We start from the raw sequence: 11,372 nt of genomic DNA, 5'->3' as shown, positions 1-11,372 counted from the left end.
GATTTTAAATAAGAAGGAAAATTCAAAATTTTTGCTTAAAAATATAACTTTATTCAATTAGGTATTGTCCATTTTTGTCAATGACCTCTTGCCATCTTTCAGGCAGTGTCATAATTCCATGTTCATAAAACTTCTGATTTTTGCCAGCAAAAAACTGAATTAAATGTGTTTTTACATCATCAGCATCATTAAAAATTTTACCATTTAAGGAGTTCTGCATGGAACGAAATAAATGGTAATCTGAAGGCGCAAGGTCAGGGCTATATGGTGGATGTGACAACACATCCCAACCTAGCTCCAATAATTTTTGGCGAGTGACCAAAGATGTGTGGGACTTTGCATTATCATGCTGGAAAACAACACCCTTACAATTTGCCAATTCTGACTGCTTTTCTTGAACTGCATCGCTTAGTTTGGCGAGTTGTTGAACATACACATTTGAATTAATCATTTGGTTTCTTGGTAAAAGTTCAAAGTACAGAATTCCTTTATAATCTCACCAAACTAACAGCATAATCTTTTTTTGGTGAATCTCAGCTTTTGGTGTCATCTGGGCTGGTTCATCTCGCATCACCCACGATCTTTTCTGATTAACGTTGCTATAAATCAGCGATTCCCAGCCTGTGGTACGCGTACCCCTAGGGGTACGCGATAGGTTGTTTAGTGGTACAGAAAAAAGTTAGTTATTATGGCAGAAAAAATATATTATGTATCACAAACTAATAGTATTAAAAATTATTAGGTAAAAAATGTTCCTTGCAACAATCACAACTTTATTATATGTTTTTTCATTAAGCTTTTTTTTCTTTAATTTAAAGTTACAATATGTAAAATTAACAATACGGGTACTCACTAAATTTCTTAAATGAGGGGTACAATCTAGAGATATGACATGTCACGGGGTACGCTAATGAAAAAAGGTTGGGAACCACTGCTATAAATTATCCACTTTTCGTCGCCAGTAATCAGTCATTTCAGAAATGGATCAATCTCATTGCGTTTCAGAAGTGAATCACAGATGCTAATACATTGCATCAAATGAATTTCCTTAAGTTGATGAGGGATGCATAAATCCAGTTTCTTGACATAGCCAAGCTGTTTTAATTTTTTTTTTTGAATGCATGTATGTGATACATTGAGCTTCTGTGCAATCTCACGTGTTGTGCTATGACGATCTGAATCGATAATGGCCTTGATATGGGTCTCATCAATTTCAACTGGACGGCCAGATTGTTGAGCATTTTTCAGTGAAAAATCACCAGAACGAAATTTGGCAAGCCAATTTTGACACTGCCTTTCTTTCAAGGATTCATTCCCATATACGGCACATAACTTCTTGTGTGCTTGTGATGCGTTCTTGCCTTTTTGGAAATAATACAATAAAATATGTCTGAAATGCACATCTTGTTCTTCCATTTTTAAATTGGGATAAAAACGAAACTAAATAACTAATCGATACAATTTTTTTACTAAATTAAAGGTGGAAGTACAAACAACAAGAAAACAATATAGGTTAAATGCTTTGAACACAATGACAAAGCAGAAAAATGTGCTAAGGCCACCTATTGACAAAATCCGCAATCACTTGGTTGCCAACCCTCTACTATGAGCTGTTTGTCTTTAAATATAATGTAACAATTGTAAGGATATCAAGCTTTTGTTGGTTTTAGGTGATGTTCAAGAGGAATTTCATTATCCTGGAAGTGAAGGTGAAGAAGAAGATGATGGTGGTTTAGCTGGTGAACCTAGGTAATTCATTTATATAACATTAATTTTTAAAATAATGTAGATTTAATTTTATAAAATTAAAAAAATCATATATCTGTACATTTATAAGATATAAAATTTAAAAATAGATATTTTAAAAAATTTTAGAAAACAAATTATTGAAAAATATTCATAATAAGTAATAAAATTTATATTTTGTAAATGTTTTGTTTGAAATAGAATAGTGTGCACACAATAAAATTTATTACATTGAAAAGTTTTCTGAAACAAATACTGTAGTTTTATTTATCTAATTTTAAAGTAATACAGTAGAACCTCGAAAACTCGGCCTAATGTGGACCGAAGGGTGGCTGAGTTTGTGAAAATGTTGGGTTATCGGGAATGGGGTTAAAAAAATAAGTACGAGTGTTTCCTCAGAAAATACTGTACTGTACTTGTATGTATTGTTTACTTGAGAATATAACAGAGAATAAACTGCCCAAATACCCTTAAACAAAGGAAAAGTACGTTCTTTATGAAGGCATAGAGCCTTTACTACATGAAAATGAAAATTAATGAATACACTGTGTACAGTAATTTACCTGATAAGACAGACCTCAGAAAAATACTTTATGAGAGCTTTTATACTTTTATAAAGCTGTCTATAATGNCAGTGCCCAGCACACGTATTTGTAAAATCTAAGTGACTCGTACAACATGGAATTCATATAAAACGGAATAATCAACAGTGTTATAGGGGGTCGACTTGTACATGATTCACGTGAATTAAAGACAATGTAAATAGACGATCCCCAATGACTGTAAAGAAATCTGCATTAAGACAAATCACTGTTTCTTATTAAAGCTTTCTTTTGGGGATTAAAATATAAATTATGCTCCCGAAAACATCTTCATACGGTTACACTCTGTACAAGTCGACCCCCCTATAACACTGGTTGTTTTTCCATTTTATACGAATTCCATGTTGTACGAGTCACTTAGATTTTACAAATACGTGAGCCGTTCACAGCCCAGCACACGTATTTGTAAAATCTAAGTGACTCGTACAACATGGAATTCATATAAAACGGAATAATCAACAGTGTTATAGGGGGGTCGACTTGTACAGTAAAACCTGTGTAAGCCGGAAAATGTTTAAAAAACACGTTATAAACAGGTTATTTTTTTTAAACATAAAATATCGTTTCCGTTTAAGCAAGTTTCCATTTGGAACAGGTTCCGTTTTAGACAGGTTTTACTGTAATTTTTTTTTTAAAATAATTCTCAAAATTGTAAAGACATTACAATGGAATTCGCCATTGAATTTCAACTTATAACACCTCCCTAAATTGTATATTGTATAGAAGATTAATTAATTAATTAATTAAAATGATAATTTTAATATTTAATAGAGTTATTGTGGATGCGAATTAGAAATTGGAAAGAATAATTTGTAAAGAAATAGCAATCAATCGCGACTGTTAATGTTATTAGTCGCTAACACGTTGGGAGATTTCATTTGAATGAATTGGAAATAATTAATCTGAAAACTATCCGAGTGTATAGCTTTGTTATTCCTTCGATAACCTATTTATATCCTTTGATACTCGTGTAATCTATGGTTGTAGACAAGTGTAGGTTATCGATTGAATTCGCTTCCATGATTCATATCCTTCGCCCATTAACCAGATATAGAAAATTTTCTATGATTAACTTAATGTTTACTTTCATTAATGTCTCCATTTTATATATATAAGAAAATATTGTTTAATTTATAAATATATTAAGAACTAATTACTACAGTAACAATCCATTATGGATAAGTGTTTTTATTATAAAACGGTACCACTTACTAAAATTTCCCATAGAGTGAAGCATTAATGGAATTATTTTAATAGCAAAATTCTACTAAAATGTGTAAATATAAACAAATTTTGCATTATTATTTTAATGTTGTTCCTGATCCTCCCCCACCCAGTAAACCACTTCCTCCTATTCCTGTAGAAGATGAGAAAAAAGAAAAAACACTAATTTTATTTTTATTTATGCATTACATTTAAATTTTGCATTATTATTTTATAGTTGTTCCTGATCCTCCCCCACCCAGTAAACCACTTCCTCCTATTCCTGTAGAAGATGAGAAAAAAGAAACAAGACCAGCTACTCCTCCTAGAAATCATCAACAACAAGCCGTACCTCAGAAAAGTCGAAATTCTGGACTATATAAACCTCAAATTCGTAGGCCTGAAGTAAGGAAAACATGATTAAAATTCAATTTTAACTGATTACATTACTTTATTACAGATTTAATTAAATAACAGTAATTTATTTACATTTCCTTTTTTTTTACTTACTTAATTTTCTTGCTGATCTCCAATGCAGAATCTTATATATTCAGTGTACTTTATTAAAAAAAAAACATCAAAATTCAATACAAATTGTTAAAAAATACTTTCAAAAATTATAAAAAGTATTTAAGTTTAATTTTTCTGTTTTATTGTTACTTAAATTAACAATAATATTAACNGACAGACCTCAGAAAAATACTTTATGAGAGCTTTTATACTTTTATAAAGCTGTCTATAATGAAAATTAATTAACTAAGGATTTTTTTGCCCTGCCAGGGTGTGGCCGAGTTATCCGGAGTGCCGGGTTATCGAGAGCCGAGTTTTCGAGGTTCTACTGTATCACAATTTTTAAATGTGATCATATAACTTTTGAGAGTTCCTGATGGGAGCCATTGAAACTTTGTGATAATGCAGGCTCATGTGAAATAAGTTCAGCTGGAAATAATGGGTGGTGTTTCTTAAAAGAATCAGAAAATTATTTTTCAGGAAGAAAATAAAGCAATAAAAAAATTTAAATTGTTGAAGGCCATAGCACCCAGAATATCAAACAAGTGTTCAGGGTTATACTAACTAGAAGATGCAATGACATTACATCAGGTAAAGCTGACAAACACCATGATGTCATGACTTCCTCTTGCAGCAATCATGAGAGACTTTCATGATATTATTTTTAATGCTGTAATTTCTTCAAAAATGACATCAAAGCAGAAAATCACATATGCATGTAATTGTATGAAAAAAATTGTATACAATTAAATTCTTAAGGCGGCAAATTTTTGCAGTAGTTTTTGAGGGCTTATGATAAGTGGGAAAAAAATTTTTTTTAATTGAAATTTTGATGCAGTTAGATGTATAGCATATAGCATGAGGATATCTTGGAAATGCCCATGAAAAACTAGTAAGCACAAAAAAATCACTATTACATGTGGTTGTGGGTTAACTTAGTCCCTTCTTATTGTTTTACCATTTTTCTTTGAATACATGAATTAATTCCACATTTTCCTATTTTATATTCTTTTTAATTGTCTAGTTTTCTTTCCTCATTTAAGATTTTTGTTAGCTGCTAAATTTTATTTGTTTTTTAAAATACTCTCATTTTTTTATTTTTAATGTTATTTGATAAGATTTTCAAACATCTGGATAGAATTTGCTTACTTCCTGTGTTGTGTAGTTCTTCTAATTTATTTTAATTGCTATGATACTTAATTGCTTCTCTTTGAACTTTATGAATGCTCTTCTCATTTTTTTACCATAAATATAACTATAAAATAATAATCTTGCTCCATTTTTCTATTATTTTGTGTCATCCTTTCAATTAGATTGAAAAGTTTTTGTTGCACTGCAAGATTATTATAGATTTTCTCTCTATAAATAGATATTATTATTTCCTAATTTTTTCATGCTTTTATGAATCATATTATGATAAGTATAAGAAAATAGTAAAAACATTGTTTAATTCTGGATCATTTTGTAGTTTATACTTTTGTTTTTATATACAGTTTAGTATTTGTCATGCCACACCATTTCAATCTCATTTTTTTTTCTTTTTAAATCTATCCCTGTTTATTTGGAACAAATCTATCCCTGTTTATTTGGAACACATTCTCATAAAATTTTTATGGATCTAATAATGTTACTTTTTTAATGTCAGTAATTTCTTGATCTGGTATATGCTAACATTATAGATAGATTAATAATAGATTCTTACTCATTTATCTTTGTAAATATTACAATATTTGGAGATAATTTAGAAATTACTTAATAGTAGTTTTAAGATGTACTTAATTGTTAATTAATAAAAATTTCTGCTTTTAGTTCTATTGAACCTCTTCAACGTGATTCTACATTACGGCGGAATTTTCAACAGCTACAAGAAGGCCGTACGTTAACATCCAACGATGCGCGACCTAGTTCAAGCAGTTTTCAACAACCTTCTGTCCAAGTAGAAACTCCAGCACCACCCCACAGGCATCCTGTGCCACAAAGATTAATTGGTATTATTTTGAAAAAAAAATCTTTATATAATAATTTACTATAAAAACACTAATTTTATTTTTATTTATGCATTACATTTAAATTTTGCATTATTATTTTATAGTTGTTCCTGATCCTCCCCCACCCAGTAAACCACTTCCTCCTATTCCTGTAGAAGATGAGAAAAAAGAAACAAGACCAGCTACTCCTCCTAGAAATCATCAACAACAAGCCGTACCTCAGAAAAGTCGAAATTCTGGACTATATAAACCTCAAATTCGTAGGCCTGAAGTAAGGAAAACATGATTAAAATTCAATTTTAACTGATTACATTACTTTATTACAGATTTAATTAAATAACAGTAATTTATTTACATTTCCTTTTTTTTTACTTACTTAATTTTCTTGCTGATCTCCAATGCAGAATCTTATATATTCAGTGTACTTTATTAAAAAAAAAACATCAAAATTCAATACAAATTGTTAAAAAATACTTTCAAAAATTATAAAAAGTATTTAAGTTTAATTTTTCTGTTTTATTGTTACTTAAATTAACAATAATATTAACAATCTACAAAATACATGATAAAAAAAATCTATTTTTGAAATTTTTATTCAGGTTAAATTTAAATTTTTAGAGCATTAGTCATCTAGTAAATGATTTAGAATAGAACAAATGTTTATATTCAAAACTAAGTAGCTTTTGCATATAACAGATATTAATTCATGATTTTAATCTATTTATATTTTAGGATCTTGAAGTTTTAGCTGCACAATTAAATGAATTAGCAGCTAGTAGCAGTGGTGGAGGTGGAAGTCCAGCAAATCGCATGATTGTTGGAAATGGAAAAATTCCAACATCATGTGCATCTGAAACTTCAAAAATAAATGGTACCACTCCAGAACAGGGTCCTTTAGGTGTAAATATTGGTTCAGATTCTGAAGATGATGATGAAGATGGTCTTGTACAAAATGATGGAACATTATTAGCATCTGATCCACCACGTCCTTTGTGAGTAGCGTTATTACTATTATTCACTTACAAACTAATAACTTAATGCATTAATAATAAAAAAAAGTATTTTGTGAAAAAATTTCTCATTTGACAGATTTTAGTTTATAAATCTTTTCAAATAAACAAAAGATTAAATTTTCAAATTAAAAATAAAATTTGGAGAAAAATTATATCTTAACAATTTTATAATGGAATGAATTGTTACTTTTTTAATTTTTTTGAAATTTGACTGCAAGTACTTACATTCAATTGGATCACTTTGCAAATGGTTGCAAATAGAAGGATCTGATATGGTAGATAGATATGGCAAACAATCAATATAATAATTGCTACTTGGTTAATTTACTATCTAAATCAAGTTGATATTAGAAATTATATTTTTTAGCAGTATGAACAAATGTTTTGGATGTACTGGCAGAATTTTCTGTTAAACTGTTTAAAAGCAAAAACAAATGTACTGTATTAATTGTCAAATATTTTGAGTTTTAATAGAATTTTATAATAATTTCACTGTTAATTTCCAAGCTCTTCAAATTATCAATATAAATGTATTGATAATTTGAAGAGCTTGGAAATTTACTATTACTGCAATTCAAAATACTTAACAGTTTGTATTTACTGATTGATTTTATCACTAACTGGATGCATAACATAATTTTTTAAAGCTTCAATAAGCAGAGTGATAGCCAGAAAAGTGTAGAAAGATAGATTTATTAATCTATTGTTCAATGTGTCAAAATAGTTATAATACATAAAGAATAATTAGGAGAATATTATACTATTTTACGTAAATTTTTTTCTAAATGTAAAAAATATTTGGTTTTTAATAAGTTCATTAGAAAATATTGGATCACATAATTGTATCAATGTTATCTTCAAAGAAGATAGGTTAATGGTTTTTACTTCTAATCTGAGAATTTGTAATTATTTTTAAATCACCAGTTTAACAATTTACTTTAGCCATGTAAGTATAATCATATTTTCTTCCAAAAGAAAGTGATGTTCTGAAACTCAAATTTGCACAAATTCTTAAAATTTGAGCACACTGTATATTTATAGTATATTCAAGCTCTCTATTCTTTTTGTGAGTATAGTAGAGCATCATTTATCTGAAGGTCGGTTATCCGAAAGAATTCCAGTCGACAAATTTAAATTTTCGCCAGTGCTGTGGCGCTGTAATCTTTGGCTATGTCTTTGGCTACTCAAATATTTTACGTTTTTGATACTAAATTAACTTCTGAAGCATAATTTTTTATTGTTTTTATATTTTTCAATATATTTATTTTGTTTGTACAAAATAAAAAAATAATTTTTAACAATACAATAGTCTTTGTTAGGCTTAACATCGACGAAAATTCAATGCAAAGCGACACGCAACGGAGAAAAATTTCAACACAGGATAAATTAATATATTTTTTCGTACATAATTGGTTATCCAAAAAATAAGTTATCCGAACAACCCCAGTCCCCAATTGATTCGGATAAACGACGCTCTACTGTATTTCTATTTGGTATTGACATATGAATTGTGATGGTATTTGAGAACAGTCAGTGTAATAGTTGGATGATATGTATAGCAGACAAAATGTACTCATTGCTTTACTCAATACAAATTGTTTATCATTAGCATTGATGAAAGATTGTTTGTTTTTCCAGCGTTGAGTAAAATTTTGAGTTTTTCATATTTTTATAAATTTATACTATGGTGCCTTGAGTCTTGTGAACAATTTGGTAAGTAGGGGAAAAAATGAATTGTCCATAGTATAAGTAAGAGATATACTAAGAAAACACCAAATTATTTTGTGTTTGTCTTCAATTTATGTATATTTTTAACAATGTTTTTATCCTGCATTTTATTGTTACATTATCCAGAATTAATTTTTTGAAAAGAGAATTTAATTGAACATTATGTATACCCTAAAGTGAAAGCATTAGATCATAACAGAAAAATTTAATTAAGATGTTGTTAACATATTGTTATACAAATATTATATTGTGAAAACATTTCAGCTATGTAATAATACACTTTGATTTCCTTAAGATTATTCACATACTATTGAAAATACATAATTAAGTTTTATTAATGAAGAAAATGCAAGTTCTGGAATTGAACAGTGTGTAACAGTTTTAAACAGCATATTAATATAGAATTTTATAGGATGTAAATACTTGTAAGCCAGATTTCATGAAAATTAATAAAGCAGTCATAAAATGAACATGAATTATCAGAGATGAGTAATCAAAAGTCAAATGTAAAGAACAAAATATAGAAGTGTGTTTTTTTTTTTTATAATGTTAGTAGTAGTTTTAATTATAGTAGAAATTTAAAAAAAAATTATTTAGAAGGATTGAAACGTTTATGGTACGAGGGTCGTTCAATAAGTCCTTAGAAAATCCAATAGATGGCGCTCGTAGCCTCAAAAATGGCGCATTTTTTGTAAGCATGATGTCTCACTAGACAGTTGTGAAAATCTCAGTCATATCCATCATATGGTTTAATTTTTATTGTCAATTGAAGCAAGAAACTTTTGTTTATTTAGAAAAATGGAAAAAAGTGAGTTTCAAGCGGTGATTATATTTAAAAGGCTTAACACCAAAAGAGATCAAAGCTGAGTTGGATGAAGTTCATGGCACATCTGCTCCTGTGTTTGCAACTGTTTACAATTGGGTAAATGAGTTCAAACGTGGTCGTACATCCACAAAAGATGAACATCGTTCGGGACGTCCAGTGGAAGTGACTACTCCCGAAATGATTGACAAAATCCACGATATGGTTTTGAGTGATTGACGAGTCAAAGTGCGTGAAATAGTTGAGGCCACAGGCATATCACAAGGTACAGTGTTTTCAATTTTGCACGAAAAATTGAGTGTGAAAAAAATCTCGGCAAGATGGGTGCCGCGTTTGCTCTCAGTGGAGAATAAACGTAATCGTGTGGTCGACTCTGAGGCAATTTTGGCACTTTTTCGTCGCAATCCTGACGAGTTTCTGCGTCGATACATAACTGTGGACGAGACATGGATACACTATTATACTCCAGAGACCAAAGAACAGTCAAAACAGTGGGTTTTTGAAGGCGAAAGGGCTCCAAAGAAGGCGAAGACAGTGAAATCGGCCGGGAAGGTGATGGCCACGGTTTTTTGGGATACACGTGGAATCATCTACACCGATTACTTGGAAAAAGGAAAAACAATAACTGGAGAGTATTATGCATCATTATTGCACCGGTTGAGCGAAGAAATCAAGGAAAAACGTCCTCATTTGAAAAAGAAAAAGATCCTCTTCCATCAAGACAATGCACGGGTGCACACCTGTGCAGTTTCGATGGCCAAAATCACGGAATTAAAGTTTGAATTATTACCACATCCACCGTATTTGGCCCCCAGTGACTTTTTTTTATTTCCAAATTTAAAAAAATGGCTTGGTGGACAACGATTCACATCAAATGAGATGGTCATTGCCCAAACAAATGCCTATTTTGAGGACCTTCCGAAATCTTACTTTTTAAATGGCTTAAAAAAGTTGGAAAAACACTTGGAAAAGTGTATAGAGCTTAAAGGAGATTTATGTTGAAAAATAAAAAAAAATCTACCTAAAATAATTTGTTTTTCTATCTTTTTCTAAGGACTTATTGAACGGCCCTCATATCTATAAAATGTGTGCAACTTTTTTTCTTCTGAAACCTACTAAAACCTAATTTAAATGATTACTGACCATTATTTAGAAAATACAATATTTGCATATTTACTATTAATTATTGAAGATTATTTGTTGTTAAATTAAAAATTCTGTTGCAATTAGTTTTTTTTGTTATGGTAATTAAATTTACTCAATTACATATTATATAGGACTACTTTCCACATGTATTGTGATTTTAAGATACATATATACCATAATTTCGGGTAGATAACTCTTGACAGCATACATATATATATATATATACAGTCAACCCCCCTATAAGATCATAGATACGTTCCATTCTTTAGGAATCCGATTTCTTACGAGTCCTTCCAATCACAGCCTGACACGTGTGAAGTTTACGGACTACGGCTGGTCGAAAGGTTTTCTTCCATAAAATTAATCGATTCTAGACTAATCCAACTCAACATTTCCAAAATATGTATATTATTTTTGGGAATAATCCGTATTAACTACGCTATAAACAAAAAATTGTAGGATTACTTACCGAGTGTGCACCATTCGACATCGCCATTGCTAAAGCTTGTTTTCGTCGCGTAACAGCTCAGCAAACAGCGGCCGATTTCTAATAACTTATTTTTCTGCGAAAACTTCGTTGAACTTTGGAGACATCATTAATATAAATAATTTT

General features: G+C 29.9%; 1 protein-coding gene across 2 annotated transcripts in view; it reads left to right on the top strand.

Annotated features, from left to right (window-relative positions):
* The window catches only part of LOC111635550 (serine/threonine-protein kinase mig-15-like), a 143,988-nt gene that overhangs the window by 99,794 nt on the left and 32,822 nt on the right, over nt 1-11,372 (top strand). For both annotated transcript variants that reach the window (XM_023380540.1, XM_023380538.1), the window contains 4 exons: nt 1,671-1,749; nt 5,871-6,049; nt 6,154-6,320; nt 6,782-7,041. In XM_023380540.1, coding sequence (XP_023236308.1) covers nt 1,671-1,749; nt 5,871-6,049; nt 6,154-6,320; nt 6,782-7,041 — 685 coding nt within the window. The remainder of the gene's footprint in view (nt 1-1,670; nt 1,750-5,870; nt 6,050-6,153; nt 6,321-6,781; nt 7,042-11,372) is intronic.

This window comes from Centruroides sculpturatus, unplaced genomic scaffold (assembly GCF_000671375.1).
Source record: "Centruroides sculpturatus isolate CEXI.00-Female unplaced genomic scaffold, Cexi_2.0 scaffold708, whole genome shotgun sequence".
Lineage (NCBI taxonomy): Eukaryota > Metazoa > Arthropoda > Arachnida > Scorpiones > Buthidae > Centruroides > Centruroides sculpturatus.
The sequence above is the reverse complement of the archived record's forward strand: the minus strand, read 5'-3'. Positions and strand labels throughout refer to the sequence as shown.